We start from the raw sequence: 22,178 nt of genomic DNA on the forward strand, positions 1-22,178 counted from the left end.
CATTGTCTGCACCTGTAAAGACTTGATTACCTGTTAAGGCTGGCATTCCAACCATTATCTTATAAATTGAGCCTGTGACTATATATGCTCTGTGAACCCAATCCTCCACTCGCCTGACGAAGGGGCAGTGCTCCGAAAGCTCGTGCTACCAAATAAACCTGTTGGACTTTAACCTGGTGTTGTGAGACATCTTACTGTGCCCAGCCCCGTCCAACACCAGCATCTCCACATCATGACTTTTAAGTGAATTGTCTATCCCGTGGATGGGACTGGAAAATTTACCTTTCTATTTCTCCACATGCCAGACCTGAGATTTTCCTGCACTTTCTGTAGCTAGCCAACCCAACCTGTCCATTGTGTCCCCAGAAGACAACCTTCCATCCCAGGTATCAGCCAAATGAAGCTCCTCTGCACGGCGTCTAAAGCAAATTATATATTTTTGTAACTGTAAGGAGACCAAAACTCTCTGCAGTATTCCGGGTGTGAGGAGGGGGGAGATTCTCTGGCCTCCCCGCAGCACGTTTTCACGGCAGGAGATGGCTCTCTGTCTGACGGCAATGGGATCTTCTGGACCCGCCGCTCTGAATGGGAATTCCCATTGACTGCACACCACGTTGCCGGGAAATCTGGGTGCGCAGTCGTGGGGCCAGAAGACGTCACCAGCACAAAACAGCCGTAGAATTCAGGCCGTGGTCTCCAACTGCAGCAAAACTTACTATATTCCCCACGGCCTCAGCAAGGGAAACTAGGATTCTGGGACCAATTTGTGGTGGCATGGGGGTTAGCACTGCTGCCTCGCAGGGTTCAATTCCCAGTTTGGGTCAATGTCTGTGTGGAGGTTTGCATGTTCTCCCCACGTCTGCATGGGTTTCTTCCGGGTGCTCCCACAGTCCAAACATGTGCGGGTTAGATGCATTGGCCATGCTAAATTCTTCCTCAGTGTACTCGTAATGTGGAGATGCCGGGTTGGACTGGGTGGGCACAGTAATAAGTCCGCAACACCAGGTTAAAGTCCAACAGGTTTATTTAGTAGCACGAGCTTTCGGAGCACTGCTCTTTCATCATTTTCATAGTAACTTCATTGCAGTGTTAATATACGCCTGCTTGTGACACAAATAAACGAACTTCAACTTAAACTTTAAACAATACTTATTTGAGGTTGACTGCTTTCCCATTGAGTTTGGACAATACACTCACTCACACTGATATTGCTGCAAAGCTTACAGTGAGGAGGTAGATGGCAGTATGAGTGTTTCTGTTGGAGGAGTACCCCACCCACCCCATCTTGCGTTCACTGACATTAGTTAACAAGAGATGTGCATGTGTTTTTCAGTGGGTCGGTCTCTCCCCTCCAGTGAATCCCGGATTACATCAGTTCCTCTAAGTGGGCGGAACTTTCCTTTCGGCAAAAGTGGAGCCCGAAGAGTAGCTGAAAGAGTCAGAGCCATAGTGCAGTAGCGGCATTGGAAAGGTAGACAGAGAGGGGGGGGGGTTGAAAAATAGATTTCTTCGCAGAGAGAAGGGAGGCGGGGGGTGAAGAAGCATGTGTACGAACTCGAACGTGTCGAGCATGCAGCGGATGGTGGAGCAGCTGAAGTTTGAAGCAGGAATTGAGAGGATGAAGGTGGGTTGTGAATGAAGCGCGTGGGAAGCAAATTGCTACATTTTTGTAGCGAAACGCCAGCGTTCCATTGCCGGGGATTCCAGCGGGAGAAATTGCAACAAGAATGTATCCATTTCCCGAGGTTACAGCCGGAATGTATCCGAGTGATGGAAAGTTACATTGTGCACCTTCAATTTTAAGATGCACTGCTCTCCCGCCTTGCAATTGCAGATGTTGCTTACATGCCATTGGGACAAAAGTTCTTTATTTAAATTGGGCAAAAGTTGCACCATGATAAAGCAACAGTGTTTACTTACACCCCCCCCCCCGGGCGATTCCCTGGTTATTATTCTTTGTCCCGGGGTCGCCTCTCTCCGGTTTGCATTCTTCTAACTGCGAGAGGTTTGAGTTATCAGCCAGACCCCTCACCCCCTATCCTTGTTTGTGTTTCCTGGCTGCTGAGAAAGGCTCAGAGCATCTGAGTTTACATACTCTACCGCCAAAGGTTAGCCCGGGGGGGAAGACTTGCATTTATGTAGCACCTCTCAATACTTTCGGATGTCCCAAAGTGCTTGACAGCCAAGCGAGTACTCTCGCAATGGTAAACAAATGCTGGAAATACCCAGCAGTTCAGGTAGCCTCTGTGGAGAGAGAAACCGTTAATGTTTCAGTTGGATCGTTTTAAAATGCAGACTGTAGGTACCTACCAATTTGAAGTGGGTCATTTCCCCCCCCCCCCCAACCCCCATCATTTCAGGCAATGTGGTTGGAACTGTGACCCCTCAGCACCAGGGACCTGGGTTCGATTCTGGCTTTGGGTCACTGTGTGGAGTATGCACGTTCACCCCGTGTCTGCGTGGGTTTTTTCCCAGTGCTCTGGTTTCCTCCCACACTCCAAAAAATGTGCGGGTTAGATGGATCATACAAAGTTGCCCCTTAGTGTCCAAAGATGTGTAGGTTAGGTGGATTGGTCACAGTAATGTATGGGGTTACAGAGATGGGGTGGAGGAGAGGACAAGGTAACGTGATGTTTGAGAGAGTTAGTGCAGGTTTGATGGACCGAATGGCCTTGTATACTGTAGGAATTCTATGACCTCCATGTTGATCTAATTTTTTTTTGGCTGGGTCATTCATGTCGTTCCTTTATCCCTCTGCGTTGCTTTCAGACAGCTGCTATTAAAGCCAGCAATGTCTGGTTTGGACACATCTTTTGATCCTTTACTATATCCATTACCATTCTCTTTACCTGTTGCATCATGTAATATTTTCTTCTCTGCCCTATGTCAGAGCTTCTGTTCTTCCTGGCCCCTCCCTGCTTCTTCTAGCCCAAGTTCCGACTGACCATTAGTTCTGATTAATGGTCAATTCGACCTTCTCCCTCCCTCTCTCTTCTCTCTGCAGATGCTGCCTGACCTGCTGAGTATTTCCAGTTTTCATTTCAGATTTCTAGCAGCTGTGTACTTAGTTTTGTTTGAAGATTGTTTTCTTTGAAAGCCTGATGCCCATGCTTGGCATAGGCTGCCTAGATATTGCTGGTGATAGCAACTGTTATGTGGGCACCGATGTCGCTATGGCTCTGTGATAGGGTGGTGGGATGGGGTTACGGGAATAAGGTATAATTGTCGGAGCAGACTCGACAGCTGAATGGCCTCCTTCTGCACTGTATGATTCAACAAATGACTACTTCAATCATGATCTATATGTGTGTTTTCTTGCTGGGTCAATTTTATCCCTTCGTATTGCATTCGGACAGTTGCTATCCAGCCATTCACACCTCATCTGGGCACAGCTTAAGTTTCTTTACCCATTACCACAAAACCTGTGTAGAGAGGATCCAGACGTGAGACCTTGGCTGTATTCTCTCTCCAGATGTGCTGTCAGAGCTACTGAGGTAGGGCTTGGGTTGGGATTGTGGTCAGTGCAGGCTTGATGGGCTAATGGCCTCCTTCTGCACTACAGGGATTCTATGATCACTGCAGTCCGTGAAATGACAAAGGTTTTTAAAGTTTATTTATTATTGTCACAAATAGGCTTACATTAACACTGCACTGAAGTTACTGTGAAATTCCCCAAGGTTTTGTAGTAAAAGCAAATTACTGCGGACACTGGAATCTGACACAAAAACAGAAAATGTGAAGTGGAAATTTCTTTGTCCCATTGTTAATCCTATTGTGCATATGTAAGTCATCACACCACATAAATCCAATTTAACATAACCCAGAGAGACTGCAACCACCTGTCTGCTGGTGGCTTCGTCCTGTGGTATTGCGAATGTGAGATGCGTGTTGATTTGTCCAGAGCTTTTGTTTTGAAATGGATATTTTGAAATGTACGGAAGAATATTTTAAACGCTTTTGTGTTTTTCCACCTTGAAGTTTATTTTTTAGTGTCACAGTCAGCTTACATTAACACTGCAATGAAGCTACTGTGAAAACCCCCAGTCAGTACACACCGGCGCCTGTTTGGGCACACTCGGAGAATTTAGCATGGCCAATGCACCTAACTAGCATGTCTTTGGAACTGTGGGAGGAAACGGGAGCAAACTCACGTAAACACTGGGAGAATGTGCAAACTCCACACAGACAGCGACTCAAACTGGAAATTGAATCATAGAATCCTACAGGGCAGAAGGAGGCCATTCGGCCCATCATGTCTGCACTGACCACAATCCCACCCGGGCCCTATCCCCATAACCCCGTGAATTTACCTTGCTAGTCCCTTTGACATTAAGGGGCAATTTAGAATTGCCAATCCACCTACCCGCATATCTTTGGACTGTGGGACGAAACCAGAGCACCTGGAGAAAACCCACGCAGACATGGGGAGAATATGCAGAGTCTGCACAGTGACCCAAGCTGGGAATTGAACCTGGGACCTTGGCGCTGTGAGGCAGCAGTGCTAACCACTGTGCCACCGTGCTGCCCCAGTTGCATTGTAAAGGATCGGAGCTCATCCTACCAGGCTACTGAATCTGTGCAATCTAGGACTGGCGAGGAGGCACTCGTGGTCAAGTGGGACAAGTTGCCGCTGCCAAGTTGAGATTATTTCTTGGTGGAGAGGGACCCAATGGATTCTCTCCACTGCGGTGTGACTGAACTTTACTGCAACGTCAAATGATGGCTGCCACACACCAAGTGACTTAAATCCCAGGGACTCGTCCTGGGCTCATCTGGTGGAGAAGAGCAGAGGTTTTTTGTGCCATGACGTATAGACATTTATTTTGGAGGAAATAAATAGTGTCTGTAATTCATGGTTTAAACGTGGGAACACTCCAGAGAAGAGCTTTTGGCACATCTTGCTAGGTTAAAGATGCTATTTAATTGGAAGTTGTTGTTACCTCTTAGTTTAGGGTATGGCTTGCCTCAGCTGCAGGTCCTGACCCCCATCAAGGTCATGAGATGAGAATCTGTGGTTGTGAGCATGAAGGGAGCTGCCGTGGAGCTCAGACTGGTCAACCCTGAGGCCCTTTTAAACCCTTTAATGGCTTTTTTTCCCCCTCATGACCTATTGGACAGCGTCAGGCCCGATTTACTGGTGCAAAAAAGTCTCATGAAAAAGGAATTACTCTGTTTTTATAGAAACCTTCCCTTTTTATCAATGCCCCCTCCCACAATCAACTAATGAATGTTCACCCACACACCACCCCCCCCCCCCCCCCCCACCCACACCACCACTCAAATTCCCACTGTCCCCACTCAACACGGGGCTTGGCACAGTGGGTTAGCACTACTGCTTCACAACGCCAGAGACCCAGGTTCAATTCCCGGCCTCGGGTCACTGTCTGTGCGGCGTCTGCACGTTCTCCGCGTGTCTGCGTGGGTTTCCTCCGGGTGCTCCGGTTTCCTCCCAGAGCCTAAACGACGTGCTGGTCAGGTGGGTTGACCGTGCTAAATTGCCCCTTAGTGTCAGAGGGATTAGCAGGGTAAACGTGTGGGGGTTGTGGGTGGGGTTGTTGTCAGTGCAGGCTTGATGGGCTGAATGGCCTCCTTCTGCACTGTAGAGATTCTATGATTCTGGAAAAATTGAAGCTTCCAAATTCTCCCCACCCCCGTACACCAACTCATAAAGCCGCGAAATCTTCGATTTGGGATCACGTGAGAAAATGAGGTCACGCTAGGAAAAAGTTGGGATGGGACAGTTTAGAATTAAAAAGCTGTTCCCCTTCTGGGGCGGGGAGAGCTGAAGGAACATTTTTATATCTTCCTCACTCCTCCCCCGCCCAAAAATAATTCTGTGGTAAGATTTGAGAATTGTCCCACAGTGACTTTCTCGGAATGTTGGCGCTCTTTAGTTCCAATTTCTAGTGTTCGTCAGCAATTGAACTGAAGAAGTATGTAAAAGAATTTGCATAGTTTGGAAGTTACAGTAAATCAAATTTAATTGACGCAGGTTTTGCAACTCAAGTCCCTTGTGACAGCTTCAAATTTTTGTACTGTCTGTTGACTTAGTAATTTTAGCCACAGATTCAAAAAAACTGTTTTTTGCCATAATGGCATTGCCTCCCTTTTTGGGAGAACACATTGTTTTTCAGAAGTTAGACTGGGGATTCCCCGGGTGTGTGTCAATATTTGCAGCCGGTCACCAAATAGATTTTTTGTTTTGCCTCTAACGAAAGTGATAAAACAATCGTTGATTTGATTTATTATTGTCACATGTATTGGTATACTGCGAAAAGTAGGACAGCAGCAGGGGCAGCACAGTGGATGGTGCTGCTGCCTCACCGCCCCGGGTTCGATACCCGGCTTGGTTCACTGCCTGTGCGGAGTCTGCACGTTCTCCCTGTGTCTGCATGGGTTTCCTCTGGGTGCTCTGGTTTTCTCCCACAATTCAAAGATGTGTGGATTAGGTGGATTGGCCATGCTAAATTGCCCCTTAGTGTCAGGGGGACTAGCTGGGGTAAATGCATGGGGTTATGGGGATAGGGCCTGGGTGGGGTTGTGGTTGGTGCAGACTTGATGGACCAAATGGCCTCCTTTTGCACTGCAGGATTCTGATTTTATTGTTTTTTGTGTGCTACACAAAGCATACCATTCATAGAGAAGAAAACAAGACAGTGCAGAATGTAGCGTTACAGTCATAGCTAGGGTGTAGAGAAAGGTCAACTTAATGCAAGGTAAGTCCATTCAAAAGTCTGACAGCAGCAGGAAAGAAGCTGTTCTTGAGTTGGTTGGTACATGACCTCAGACTTTGGAACTTTTTCCCAACAGAAGAAGGTGGAAGAGAGAATGTCCGGGGTGCGTGGGGGGTCCTTAATTATGCTGGCTGCTTTTCTGAGGCAGCAGGAAGCATAGACAGAGCCAGTGGATGGGAGGCTGGTTTGCGTGATGGATTGGGCTACATTCACAATCTTTTGTAGTTTCTTGCGGTCTCTTTCAGAGCAGGAGCCCGTACCAAGCTGTAATACAACCAGGAAGAATGCTTTCTATGGTGCATCTGTGAGAGCCATAGCTGACATGCCAAATTGCCTTAGTCTTCTCAGAAAGTAGAGGCGTTGATGGGCTTTCTTAACTATAGTGTCGGCATGGGGGAGACCAGGTTAGGTTGTTGGTGATCTGGACTCCTAAAAACTTGAAGCTTTCAGCCATTTCTACTTCGTTCCTGTTGATGTAGATGGGTAAGTTCTTCTTTACGCTTCCTGAAGTTGATGACAATCTTCTTTTGTTGACGTTGAGGGAGAGATTATTGTTGCCGCACCAGTTCTTCAGATGCTCTATCTCTTTCCTGTGCTCTGTCTCGTCATTGTTTGCGATCCGATCCACTACAGCAGTGTCTTCAGCAAACTTGAATATTGAGTTGGAGGGGAATTTGGCCACATCGTCATAAGTGTATAGGGGGCTGAGAACACAGCCTTGTGGATGATCGTGGAGGTGGTGTTGTTACCTATACTTACTGATTGTGGTCTGTGGGTTAGGAAGTTCAGGATCTGGTCGCAGAGGGAGGAGGCCACGTAGTTTGGAGATGAGTTTCTGTTTTTTTTTCTTGAACAGTACGTCCTTTAATTCCTCAAACTGGGCTGCACTTCCCAAGTACTTAATGAAATAGAATCCCTGCAGTGCTGAAGGAGACCATTTGGCCCATCAAGTTTGCACCGACTCTCTGACAGAGCATCTACCCCCTCCCCACAACCTATCCCAGTAACCCCACGCATTTCCCATGGCCAATCCCCTAACCTATACATCTTGGGACACTAAGGGGCAATTTATCCTGGCCAATCCACCAACTAAATTGGTTATTAATAATTGTTACAAATTATACTGAAAACTACGAAGTTTGTGTAGAATGTCTCAAGTGGAATATACATCATCATCTGGTTAATTATCCTCGGGATAATGTTACAGCTTTGACTCCCTTGTCTGTAAATTGGGCCTGCTTCTGCAAGACCAAAGTGTTAAAAATTTTAAACTTCAATGGGTAAAGAGCAAGAATAATTCATTAGAATGTGCAAAAAAACCCCTAATACAGTTAATCCGTAATTTGAGTTATCATTAAGCTGCCCTCTCTTCAGTTTAGAAGATGGGAGATGATACTCCTGGAACATATAAGATTCCGTGGGGGTTTGATAGGGTGGAGCCGAGAGGATGTTTCCCCTCGTGGGGGAATCTAGATCCAGGGGGTCCAGTTTCAAAATAAGGGGGTCCCCCATTTCATTCAATGTGAGGAGGATTTTCTTCTCTGAGGCTGGTTAGTCTTTGGAATCCTGCGCTCCAGCGAGCGGTGGAAACTGGGTCCATTGAATTAATTCCAGGTTGGGTTGGACAGACTTTTGATTGAGAAACGAGATGAGGGTTACATGGCCAATTCACTAGGGTGACACAGTGGTTAGCACTGCTACCTCAGAGCACCAGGGACCAGGGTTCGATTCCTGGCTTGGATCACCGTATGTGCATTGTCTGCACGTTCTCCCCGTGTCTGTGTGGGTTTCGTCCAGCTGCCTCAGTGTACCCGAAGAGGTGCCGGAATGTGGCAACTAGAGGATTTTCACAGTAACTTTGGTAAGGCCATACTTGGAATACTGTGTATAGTTCTGGTCACCCTATTATAGAAAGGATATTATTAAACTAGAAAGAGCGCAGAAAAGATTTAGAATCATAGAAACCTACAGTGCAGAAGGAGGCCATTTGGCCCAATGAGTCTGCACCAACCACAATCCTACCCCCATATCCCTACATATTTACCCACTAATCCCTCTAACCTGTGTATCTCAGGACTCTAAGGGGCAATTTTTAGCATGGCCAATCAACCTAACCTGCACATCTTTGGACTGTGGGAGGAAACCGGATCACCCGGAAGAAACCCACGCAGACATGAGGAGAACATGCAAACTCCACACAGACAGTGACCCAAGCCGGGAATCAAACCCAAGTCCCTAGAGCTGTGAAGCAGCAAGATGCTACTGAGACTAGATGGGTTGAGTTATAAGGAGAGGCTGGATAGACTGGGACTTTTTTGCCTGCAATGTAGAAGACTGAGGGGTAATCTTATAGAGGGCTACAAAATAACAAGAGGCATAGATCAGCTAGATAGTCATTATCTTTTCCCAAAGGTAAGGGAGTCTAAAACTAGAGGGCGTAGGTTTAAGGTGAGAGGGGAGAGATACAAAAGTGTCCAGAGGAGCAATTTTTTTCACACAGAAGGTGGTGAGTGTCTGGAACAAGCTGCTAGAGGCAGGTACAATTTTGTTTTCTAAAAAGCATTTAGACGTTTACATCGGTAAGATGGGTATAGAAGGATATGGGCCAAATGTGGGCAATTGGGACTAGCTTAGGGGTCTTTTTTTAAAAAAAGGGTGGCATGGACAAGTTTAGCCAAAGGGCTGTTTCCATGCTGTAAACCTCTGTGACTAATTTCATTGCAGTGTTAACATGTGACTAATAACTAAAAATCTCTGGACTGTGGGAGGAAACCAGAGATCTGGAGGAAACCCACGCAGACACGGGGAGAACGTGCAAATTCAATACAGACAGTGACCTGAGGCCGAAATCGAACCTGGATGCCTGGCGCTGAGGGGCAGCAGTGCTAGCCACCGTGCCGCTCCAGATCACATAGGTTTGCAACTTGAAAACATGTTCTTTTGCTAATTATCTTAAACTTGGATTATTTGGGCAGAGGGGTGGGGGTGGGGGAGTAGCAGGCAGGAAAGTAGAGTTAGGGCCACAGTCAAATCAGCCATGGTTTTATTGAATGGCGGAGCAGGCTTCAGGAGCCGAATGGCCAGCTCCTGGTCCGGTTTCTTGTGTTCAACGTCTACCTGTGCACCTTAGCACTTATTTATTAGTCACAAGTTGACTTAGATTAACATTGCAATGAAGTTACTGTGAAAATCCACCAGTTACCACACTCTGGTGCCTGTTTGGGCACACGGAGGGAGAATTTAGCATGACCAATGCTAAAATTTCCCCAGCACCTCTTTAGGACTGTGGGAGGAAACCAGAGTTCCCAAGGAAACCCACACAGACATGCTGAGAATTTGAAAACTCCACATGGACAATCACCCAGGCTGGGAATCGAACCCCTGTCCCTGGTGCTGTGAGGCAGTGGGGCTAACCATTGTACCACTGTGCTGCCCAAGTGAATGGGCCATGTTAAATTGCCCCTTAGGGTCTCAGGATGTGTAGGTTAGGTGATAAATGCGCAGGGTTATGGGCATAGGGTGGGGGGTTATGTAGAGTAAAATGTTCTTTCAGAAAGTCAGTGCAGACTTGATGGGCTGAATGGCCACCTTCTGCACCGTAGAGATCCTATAGAGGCAAGTTGAATGGCAACTTTCAAAAGGGAATTGAATAAGTTCTTGCAGGGCTGTGTGGGGAAACAATCAGTAGGAGGGTATGGGACTAATCTGATAACTCTTAAAGAGGCAGCACAGGCACGATGGGCTGAATAGCCTCCTTCTGTGCCTAAGGATTCCATGATTTCCTTTTGCCTCTTGCCTCCACTGACCCCAGCTGCTGTCCCAAAAAAGATTAGAAGTTGCCGAGCGTGTCCTCCGGGTAATGCACCATAATCGTTCAGATAATTAGATCAAATTAAATTACTAACATGTTATCCTTCAGGAATAATAATATTAATTTTAGCTCCTGACTGTGGAAGTCAGCTCGATTTTGTGATGGAGTGACTCTCGGTGGATGGGCAGACTTGGGCCCGTGACATTATTTCTGAAATTATGAGGTTTATTTCAGCAGTCAATTTCAAATTTAGCCACCATCGCACTGTGCCCTGAGGAGATGGTGATCCTTTTTCTGTGTTGGCTTTCTAATTGGTTGACTCCCGAGATGATTAATGACCTGAAAATTAGACTTTCGATGATTTTTGAAGAGAGCAACTATCCACAAAGCACGAGCTTCTGATCTTAACACAAGATGTCACACCATAACAAATGCACTTGGCCACTTGGGCGGTACGGTGACACAGTGGTTAGCACTGCTGCCTCACAGCGCCAGGGGCCCAGGTTCAATTCTGGCCTCGGGTGACTGTGCAGAGTTTGCGCATTCTCCCCGTGTCTGTGTGGGCTTCCTCTGGTTTCCTCCCACAGTCCAGAGATGTGCAGGTTTGACGGATTGGCCATGGGAAATGTGTGGGGTTATGGGGGAAAGTAGAATTCTGCTCTTCAAGTCTCTGTTCTCTTGTTTATATCATTACGGGAATAAAGTGGGGGAAAGGGGCCTGGGTAAGTTACACCAAGTGGTGAGGATCTCCATTGCAAACTGTCAGCTCCAAGTGGAGAGGATCTGCAGCTGGCATCTCCACATGAAGTTACTCTGAGAGAATTGGGCTGAATGACTTACTCCTGCACTATCAGGACTCTATTCTACGATTAGGGATGGACAACAAATGCCGGCTTGGCTCTCAATGTTCAAATTCCACAAACCAATACATTGATTATAAAATAAATTGGAGAATCTGGATTTGAAAACCTGAAGCAGTTTTCAGAGGAGATTCTGTGGTCGGTTGTCTCTTTAGAACTTTTTAAAGACAGTGTACTTTGGTAAACAAAATAAAAAGGGAAGGAAAGCGTATGTCACAGATTGCAGTCTGACTGACCAGTTCTCACCCCCCCACTTGCTCTGCCTCACAAACTTGAGGAGTCATTTTTAGCACCATCATGATAATGCTTCCTTTTATAGGCCACTAAGTTTGCTCAGTGAAACTGTGGCCAAGAAAGAATTGGAATTCCTCTCACTTCCCCAGGTATTTAGATATTTAATCCTTCAGTTCAATAAAATGCCACTTTTCTCCAAACATTTGTGAAATTTAGGAATTAATGAGCTATCTTTGAGGACTGAAGAGGTTTGATCTTAAATTTCAACTTATACTTGTGAATAGAGCAAGATTCACTGTGGCACTTCACTTATCAGACATAGTTTGATAACGGGCCATATAAGGGAATCATTTAAAATAACATCTGCTGTATTTTGCTCTTGTGGCAGATCAATTAAGCTCATCCCAAATTCCTGCTGTGTCCCAATTCGTTTCAATTTCCGTTCGGCGTCACCCCTCTCTGCTCACTGACCCAAGGCTGCTTTCTGATCTGGCACCACCTCAGTTTTCAAATACTCATCCCTGTTTTTAGATTCCACCATCTCCTTTATAACCTCTTCTAGCCCCATGAGCATCTGGGATCTCTGCACTGCTCTTGTTCTGGGCTACTTGTACATCCCTCCGTTTTAATCGCACCTTCATTGGCCCAGCTGTCTAACCCGAGTTTTTTAATTCCCTCATTGGTGAGGCCGCAACTGGAGTACTGTGTGCATTTTTGGGCGCCGCACCTGCGCAAAGATATTTTGGCCTTGGAGGGAGTGCAGAGGAGGTTTACTAGGCTGATACTGGAGTTGAGGGGGTTGAGTTATGAGGAGAGGCTGAATAAACTGGGCTTGTACTCGTTAGAGTTTAGAAGAATGAGAGGAGATCTCATTGAGATGTACAAGATGATGAATGGGATGGATAGGATAGAGGTGGAAAGACTCTTCCCGCTCAAAAAAGACAGTAGGACTAGGGGGCACAGCCTCAAGATAAAAGGGGGGCGGTTTAGAACGGAGTTGAGGAGGAACTTCTTCACTCAAAGGGTGGTGAATCTCTGGAATTCTCTGCCCGTTGAAGTGGTGGAGGCTGCCTCGCTAAATATTTTTAAGACGCGGGTTGATGGGTTTTTGATAGAAGAGGGGATTAAGGGTTATGGGGAGAGGGCGGGAAAGTGGAACTGAGCAGCGACAGATCAGCCATGATCTTATTGAATGGCGGGGCAGGCTCGAGGGGCTGGATGGCCTACTCCTGCTCCTATTTCTTATGTTCTTATGTTCCCTACATCTCTGTCCTTTTTAAGACAGTCTTTAAAATCTACCCCTGATGGTCTGAGTTTCCTAATATCGCCTTGTGTGGTTCGATGTCGGACTGTGTTCAGTACCTTGTGAGGTCTTGGCACTTTGATAATGTTAAAAGCGCTATATAAATACAAGTTGTTGAACAAAGAGGAGTGGGAGGAGGACTGCATGAACAATTTTCATTTGTTTTAATTGAACATCTCTGCTATTTTTGTCCTTGCTGTTTTCCGACCTGTTCCTTCCATTTGTCTAAACTTCTGACTTATTTCCCATTGCCTTTTCACTTCTGATAAAGCATGAGAATTCCTGATGAATATTTCTGGATGTCGAATCTATATCCATATGGTGGATAGGTGAAATTTGAATTCAATCTGAAAAAATCCGGAATTAAGAATCTGCTAATGACCCTGAAACCATTGTTGATTGTCATTAAAAACTCACCTAGTTCACTAACGTCCTTTAGGGAAGGAAATCTGCCATCCTTACCTGGTCTGGCCTACATGTGACCCCAGGGCCACAGCAATGTGGTTGATTCTCAACTGCCCTCTAAACAAGGACAACATGGGATGGGCAATATATGCTGGCCAGCCAGTAATGCCCATATCCCACAAATGAATAAAAGCTTTCCTGCTTAGCTGGCAAAATGAAAAACTAAACACGGCAGCAAGCTCTTCCCCATCAGGGAACCTCACTTCAGTGTCTGACCCTCAGTGTCTGATGTGAAGAAGCTGGCGTTGGACTGGGGTAAGCCCAGTAAGAAGTCTCACAACTCCTTGTGACACTCCAAAAGCTTGTGCTACCAAATAAAACTGTTGGACTTTAACCAGGTGTGAGATTTCTTACTGTCCTCAGGGTCTGGCCATTGGTAAATGCTAAGATTATCGTGTGAAAGTGAACGACGGCTGTTATGAACATGATGAAGGGCACAGGCCGAGATATGGTCACCAAGAAATATGGTCTTAATCCGAATGAAAGGAGTCAAATGCTGATACTGAGTACCCTGTGGAGTTTACAACTGATAATTTCCATACTTGTGAATTTGGAAGAGGAGGCAGCCATTCAGCCCCTCTAACCTGGTCATAAAATCACAGAATCCCTATAATGCAGAAGGAGGCCATTTGGCCCATCGAGCCTGTACTGACAACAATCCCACTTCGGCTCTATCTCTGTAACCTCATGGTATTTACCCTGCTAGTCCCCCTAACACTAAGGGCAATTTTTTTAGCATGGCCAATACACCTAACCTGCACATCTTTGGAGTGTGGGAGGAAACCCACGCAGACACAGGGAGAAGTTTAAAGTTTATTTATTAGTGTCACAAGTCAGCTTACATGAAGTTACTGTGAAAATCCCCTAGTTGTCATGCTCCAACACCTGTTCGGGTACACTGGCCAATGCATTTATTCAGCACATCTTTGGACTGTGGCAGGAAACCGGAGCACCCGCAGATAGGGGGAGAACATGCAGACGCCACACAGAGTTACCCAAGGCAAGAATTGAACCCAGGTCCCTGGTGCTGGGAGGCAGCAGTGCTAATCACTGTGCCACGGTGCTGCTGAGAATAATGGCTGACCTGCAATTTAACTGTATACCCATACCCAACGCAAAGCTTTAATATTGTTGGACCTGTAATCAGTTGCTTGAATTTTGTTAGCATGCTGAACAGTTTTGCTCCCCTTTGCACAACAGCAAGCCTCATGCATTTACTGTTATGAGGAACAGACACAGGTAGGACAGGAAATGACATTCTAATGGTTGTATTCAGAAAAACGGCAAACCTGGTGAAGAGGAAGGAGCAGAGGGAGGTAGATTAATTGGATAACACTTTCAAAGGAGTGGAACGTGCTCAATGGGTTAAAGGGCCTGTGCTGCATCGTTTTATGATTCAAGTGGAGAGTGACCTTTTCAAAAGTTTTGACGATTAAACTTGAATGATCCAAAAACTGCTTGGCGGTGTGAGCTGTAGGAATACATTAGCTTATTATTTATAAACTTTTGAGTATGTGATTCAGTACTCTGAGTCACTCTTTCCTTCGATAGTTATAAACAGGGAGGTATTGCATTCCTATGGCATTGCTTTACCGAGAATTTCTTTCTACTTTTGCGCAGTGTGAAATTTTATATGATTTTACACGGCAAAGATTGTTGGATAAACACGGAATCAAACTATGCGCTGAGACAGTGGCATCCTTTGTGCCACTTAGAAATATCAACATAATCCTTCAAGACTGATTGGTTCCCCCCTCATTTTCTCTCTCATCCACATGGCAGGCATCAGCTGCTGATTATTTGCTTCCTTTGAGTGTTGGAATGTATCTCAGCCTCTCAGCCCCTCACCCCAACCTCCTGCCAAAAACACAACACACGCTCCGGAATGAGTGATGCTCATCATAAACGTAGAAACTAGAAGCAGGAGTAGGCCCTTCGAGCCTGCTCCATCATTCATTTTGATCTTGGCTGTTTATCAATATCCTGATTATTTTTTTTTCCTCGATTCCTATAGTCCCAAGAGCTATATCTCATTTCTTCTTGAAATCACGCAACGTTTTGGCCTCAACTACTTTCTGTGGCAGTGAATTCCACACACTCACCACCCTCTGGGTGAAGAAATTTCTCCTTACCTCAGTCCTAAAATAGTTTACCCATTATCCTTGTCCATCACTCCGCAGAGGCTGTGGAGGCCAGGTCATTGAGCATCTTTAAGACAGAGATAGATAGGTTCTTAATTAATAAGAGGGTCAAGGGTTATGGAGAAAAGGCAGAAGAATGGGGATGAGAAAAATATCAGCCATGACTGAATGATGGAGCAGACTCAATGGGCTGAGTGGCCTAACTCTGCTCCTATGTCTTATGGTTGTCTGAGTTACTGCTTCTAGTTTGGATATCCTCAAATTCCCAGTTTAAGGAGCAAAAGAAAGATGCGTTGTGGTTCAGTGTCAACATGTAGAGGCAGGTTGAAGGTGCCCTGACAAACCCTCAACGATAGTATCACAGCATCTCTCAAAGATGGAACTAGCACAAAAATTCCGAAACAAGCTTGTGGTGTGAGTAAGACTTGGCGCAGGAGAAAAGCGAGAGGCTCAAACACAAACAGGAGCAAAATAAACAAAATAAAATAAGTGAACAACAACAACTCTGCGACAGGTGCTATATAAATGCATCTCAAAGCATTTCAATAGAACACAAGCAAACAGAATTTGACACTGAGCCCCAGTCGAAGATATAAGGACGGGTGATCAAAAGCTTGGTCGAAGAGATGGTCCAAATGAGCCTCTTAAAGGAGAAGAGGTAGAGCTGGCCAAGAGGTTTAGGGAATGAATTCCAGAGCTGAGGGCTGAGACAGCTTTTAATTATATAAATTTTTAAGGTTAAATGTTTATAGGTGATACAGACAAAGCACACACACAAGCTACTGGACTAGTAATCCAGAGACCCAGGACAACAACAGGTCCAATGCATCCTAAAACAGATAGTAAAATTTGAATTCAAAAGCAGAAAAAAAGTCTGATGACCGTTCATTAATGTCCTTTAGGGAAGGAAATCTGCCCTGCTTACCTGGTCTGGCCTTCATGTGACTCCAGAGTCCCAGGACTGCGGTGACTCTCAAATGCCCTGTGAAATGGAAGGTAGTTTGGGATGGGCAATAAGTGCTGGCCTATCCAGTGTCATGCAAATCTCCTGAACAAACAGAAAAGTATGTCTGCTTCCATGGCTAGTTTTTCCATGGAAGAGATTGCCAGCATTTCACAAGAGATTATAGCTTGAGGGGCATCACTCCACACCAAACGTGCTGACCAGGTAACTCCCTCACTCTTACTGTCTACCATAGACATAAAGGAGTGAGTTCCAGGTTGTCAATCAATCACATTGTGAACACACCTTCCTTGGCCATCAGATCCTGGGATGCGACTCGAACCTGGAGGTTCTGGCCCAGCAACAGGGTCGCTATCCACTGCACCACAAGATCTGCTGAACATACAGAGTCATTTCAAGTTAAAAGTTTAAATTTTATTTATAGTGTCACAGGTAGGTTTACTTGCAATGAAGTTACTGTGAAAATCCCCTAATAGCCACACTCCGGCGCCTGTTCGGGTACACTGAGGGAGAATTTAGCATGGCCAATGCACCTAACCAGGACTTCTTTTGGATGGTGGGAGGGAACTGAAGCACCTGGAGGAAACCCACACAGACATGGGAAGAACATGCATACTCCACACAGACAGTGACCCAAATTGGGAATTGAACCCACATGCCTGGTGCTGTGAGACAGCCAAACCAGCCACCGTGCCACCCAAGAATTTATTGACATTGGTGGTGGGTTGTAAGGTTGGGAGCTATCTGTTTATAATGTTTTACTTTACCAATAAATCTGAAACTGATAAAAGATAATCTTATTCATGAACTGGTTTAATAGGCCTGTGGCAGGGCAAAGCAAATCAAGGACATGCAAACTGTTGAGAAAATGAAAACCAGGTTTTAATTGATAAATAAATTGATGGAACACAAATTAAAATTTCCATGGGCAGACCACATGCCTTTCTTCTCTGCTGCCGTTATGTGAATCGCAATTCCTGACCAGACAAACATTGTTTTTAAAAATCCAGGTTTCGCAGGCTGCTACGGAGCTCCAACAATACTGTGTCCAGAATGCCTGCAAAGATGCACTGCTGGTCGGATTACCTGCAGGAAGCAACCCCTTCAGAGAACCTAGGTCCTGCTCTCTTCTCTAAAACCAGGTACGGCAAGCAGCCCTGAAGTTTAGCACTCCGTGTTATGTGGAGTTGTGTTAAGCAATGTACTTTGAATGGGAGATTAATAGGGCCCATTGCACCCAAAGTGTATGCAAAGACCTCCCCACCCCCACCTCCTGTGAGAACCCCAAAAAAAACAGACCTGTGCTCAGTTCAAGAATCTTTGATTATTGTCACATGTATTGGGATGCAATGAAAAGTATTGTTTCTTGTGCGCTGTACAGACAAAGCATACTGTTCACAGAGAAGGAGAGAGCGCAGAATGTAGTGTTACAGTCATAGCTAGGGTGTAGAGAAAGATCAACTTAATATGAGATAGGTCCGTTCAAAAGTCTGATGGCAGCAGGGAGGAAGCTATTCATGAGCCGGTTGGGATGTGACCACAGACTTTTGTATCCTTTTCCCGTCGGAAGAAGATGGAAGAGACAATGTCCGGGGTGACCCCCCCGCCCCTCCTCCAGTGCCAAACCCCAGGAAACTTCAGCCAATTGCCTCAATGTTAAACGCCTAAAGTCTTAGCCTTCCTTCAGCCACAATTAGTTTTCGATGGAAATGCAGGCAGTATTCCTCACTGTCAGCTCTGAAACGCTGTTCCACACATCAGTAACCACCTGAGGGAGAATTTACAACCAACCTCGCTGCCCCATTAATCTCAACCAAGCTATCCAGTCATGCATCATCAAGGCCATTGATTATTTTGAAGACTTGAATCAGATAAACTCTCTGTTTACACCATTCCAGTGAATTGGAATGCAAGGCACAGGTTTCCTTGGCCCCGTGTATTTGAGCCAGTGAAGGTGGTGATGGGGGTAGGCAGATAACAAAGAAACACAGTGCCCAAGACAAGGTCCCGTGAAGGTTTTGTAGAGCACCATCAATGTGACCATTGCTAAATGGAATAGAATCATAGAATTGTACAGTGAAGAAGGAGGCCGTTTGGCCCATCGTGCCTGCACTGATCACAGCCCCCTGCATTTACCCTAGCTAGTCCCCATGACACTAAGGGGGAATTTAGCATGGCCAATCAACCATCTTTGGACTGTGGGAGGAAACTGGAACGCCCAGAGGAAACCCACGCAGTCATGGGGAGAACGTGCAAACTCCACACAGACAGTAACCCAAGCCAGGAATCAAACCTGGCTCCCTGGTGCTGTGAGGCAGCAGTGCTAACCACTGTGCCATCGTGCTGCCCAAGAATAAGAGTAGAATCTAGATTGCTTTGGCTCATACTCCCCCAGGTTTTCCATTCTAAGCTGCAAAATACCTTCCTTTGAGCACAAGTTGCCTAATTAAGTTACAGTAAAGCTGTTGCAATATTCCTTTGTCATACCCATCTCTTCGTTACAAGGGTGTATAAAGCTTTGCAACCTTTCTGGGGTCTTTTTTGGAAGAGTCCTTTCATTTTAAAGATATACAGATCAGGTGGATTGCCCATGATAAATTGCCTCATGGTGTCAGTGGGATTAGCAGGATAAATTTGAGGGTTAAGTACAGAGATAGGGCCTTCTGGGTGGAATTGCTGTCAGTGCAGGCTTAATGGGCCAAATGGCAGCCTCCTCCACTGTAGGGATTCTGTGATTGACACCAGGTTTCGTAAGGATCGGCAGTATTCAGAACAATGGGATGCTACTTGGGGCAGTTCGTACAAGCCTAAATCTTAACTGGCTTGAGCTGTTGTTGTAATGGCCTTAGACAGGAATTCCCAAAGGGATCACGGAAAGAAGTTTTGGGGTCATGAGTGTTAATGGCTGTAAGGTCCCTTTAAGTCCTTGTGCTCTTTAGCGATGGGTGTTGCCGAACTGACCAATCTGATTCCTGTCCCAAAAATGGCAGTCAAAAGGTGGGTGCTCTATATTTAAAATATGTTCCCACCCTGACTCTACACTCCCCACTTTCCCAGCCCCTGCTCTCAGCTGTATCCCACCCTATCTGGCTCACAGTCTGGGATCACAGCAATCAACACGGGGGTCAGGGTGAGAAAATGTCTGGGGGACACTAGCCTATAACTTCGGCTGTTTAATGTCATTTATCACGGGCTTGGATATTACTTGCATTGGGTTAATCGGACTATTTTTTTCCATAGATTCTTTTGCATCTGTTGTAGATTAGCAAATTTGGTTACATAGAGGAGACTGGTTGTGAAGAGAATCTAGCCTGAATCATGCTGTCTGGCCTTTTATTTTGAATGATGCCATTAGCAGTCATGGGGCTATTTTCCCAGCCCCAAAAAGGGAACAGTGCTCATCAGGAGCACAGATCAGAAAATCAGGGCTACAATAATTTGCCGCTAAATGGCGTCTTTAACATAGAAAACCAACCCAAGATGGTTTTAGTGAATTGTAGAACCATTGAACCCTGCAGTGCAGAAAGAGGCCCTTCCGCCCATCGAGTCTGCACTGAACACAATCCCACTCAGGCCCTACCCCCATGACCCTACATATTATGCTCACTCATCCCTCTAACCTACGCATCCCTGGACACTAAGGGGCAATTTCTTAGCATGGCCAATCAATCTAACCCGCACATCTTTGGACTATTCTAAATAAACAGGGAGAAGTTTACATGAATAGGATGGGAATAGAGGGTTATGGTCCCTGGAAGGGTAGGGGGTTTTAGTTCAGTCGGGCAGCACGTTTGGTGCAGGCTTGAAGGGCAAAGGGCCTGTTCCTGTGCTGTAATTTTCTTTGTATTAATTTTAACATCTCTGCACTTAATATTAAAACTGATGAATAAAATTAGAGAATGGGAATACCAAATACTGACACTAGTTTTATCACAAGTTAGTCGTAGCAAAGGCAACTTTGGTTCTTACAGTGGGAAACGCAGATAATGCGGTAACACCTCAGGCTGGTCATGGGAGCATTATTGAACTAAATTTGACACCAGGCCACGTGTAAATTTGGGACAGGTGACTCAGATTTTGGTCAAAGAGGTAGGTTTTGAGGGGCCGTCTTTAAGGAGCAAGAGGTAGAGATATGGAAAGGTGGAATAGGAAGGAAATTCCAGAGCTTAGGTCCTTGGCAGCATGACCACCAATGGTGTAGCAATACAAATGGGGGAGTGCAAGACGGTCCAACAGAAGAAGCACAGAGGATTGTAGGTCTGGAGGAGGTTAGCGATAGGAGAGAATTTACAAACCACCCTTAGTATTTTAAAATTGAGGGCACCGATATAAATTAACCAGCCTGGAGATTGGGTGAGTGAGACTTGATGCAAGTTATTAGAATTTTGGATGAAAAGATCATCTGCAGGATTTTCTGGCCACACTCGCCCCAAAACCGGAAAATCCCACCCAAGGTCAACGGACCTTTCCATGGTCCGTCCCTTGCCTGCTCCAATTCCCATGGTGGGCAGGACAGTAAAATTTGCCCCCAGTGTTCTAGGGCTTGGGAAACATATGCTTCGCAAAATAAATAATATAGACTTTCCACTAATTTACCCGATGATTTTCTCTCTCTGTGGATGGTATCTTCCCTGATTCTTTTACTTCTGATTTTCAGCATCCACCGTATTTTGTGTTTGTTTTAATATCTATAACCTTGTTGTCCTTACAGAACACTGAGGATGTGTTATTTAAAACCCCTGTTATCTGAAACATTACTTAGCACTTGAGAAAGATCTTCTCCACGTGCTGCTATGCCTGCATGCTGCGCTCTGCCTCAAATGATATTTTTATCAATAATCTGTTGTTCGTTATCTCCCTTGGACATTTTGTTTAATTTTCATGGTCTGTTTTCTCTGCAGGAATTTGGGACATCTTTGGAAGAAGCCTAACTATGATGAATCACTCTTCTATGAGGAATATTTTTCAAAAGCTGTTTCATCTTTGCCAACATGATTTCTGTATTTATTAGCATCTTTATAACAGTTTCCTACTAGTCTGACAGTATTCTACCTTCTGGGAAATGTAGATTTTTTTTGGCAAACTAGGAGCAGTGGGCAAGTTGATGGTATAAAAATTCTTTATTTTTAATTTGTAGTAAGCTTGCCATTGGTTTAAGGGCAAATGGTTTGATTGTGTATAGAATTATTAGGATTTTGATGTAATTTGAAACTAAACAAATGAATGCATTCGGTTTCTTCCCACAGTCCGCAACTAAACAAAATTCCTGCATTTAATACCTTCCTTGTTATTTCTGATAAGTGAAATAAAAAAACACATCAGAAGTTACAGATTAATACGTCAAATAACTTGCAGGTTATTGGAGGGAGTGCTGGTGTCAATGAAGATGGGACCCACTACACCATAGTTTTCAGATGAAAATCCTGGATGAAGCACTGCAAGTGAAATAACCCTGATAAATCTAGCAGCAAACCCTGCAATATTTTAGTGTGTATCTGTTCACCATGTTTAATTTTTGTTTTTAAACAAGGCAGTGAAGTTTTTTTTAAATAAAGGAAAATGAAACCACTCATTGCGTGCGTTGACTGATTGGACAGTGTAACACTGTCAAGTGCACTTCATGCATGCTATCCTCATTTTCGTGGAGAAAGATATTCAGTCACAGA

General features: G+C 45.2%; 2 protein-coding genes across 2 annotated transcripts in view; one reads left to right on the top strand and one right to left on the bottom strand.

Moving 5' to 3' along the window:
- Positions 1–22,178, bottom strand: part of LOC145342882 (uncharacterized) — a 43,162-nt gene that overhangs the window by 5,461 nt on the left and 15,523 nt on the right. The gene's annotated exons all lie outside the window — the stretch shown is intronic.
- gng10 (guanine nucleotide binding protein (G protein), gamma 10) lies at positions 1,333–22,080 on the top strand. The gene is made up of 3 exons (XM_080188425.1): positions 1,333–1,624; positions 17,523–17,654; positions 21,414–22,080. The coding sequence occupies exons 1-2, from the start codon at positions 1,544–1,546 to the stop codon at positions 17,646–17,648; spliced, it is 207 nt and encodes a 68-aa protein (XP_080044551.1). The 5' UTR covers positions 1,333–1,543; the 3' UTR covers positions 17,649–17,654; positions 21,414–22,080.

The sequence above is a fragment of the Carcharhinus amblyrhynchos genome, chromosome 5 (genome assembly GCF_965287045.1).
Source record: "Carcharhinus amblyrhynchos chromosome 5, sCarAmb.v2.hapA, whole genome shotgun sequence".
NCBI classification, from domain to species: Eukaryota; Metazoa; Chordata; class Chondrichthyes; order Carcharhiniformes; family Carcharhinidae; genus Carcharhinus; species Carcharhinus amblyrhynchos.

Bases quoted from the DNA above. Each gene is read 5' to 3' on its own strand.
- gng10 (XM_080188425.1), top strand. From the start codon at position 1,544: ATGTGTACGAACTCGAACGTGTCGAGCATGCAGCGGATGGTGGAGCAG. The intron at 1,625-17,522 runs GTGGGTTGTGAA...TTAAAAATCCAG, and splicing joins CAGGAATTGAGAGGATGAAG to GTTTCGCAGGCTGCTACGGA.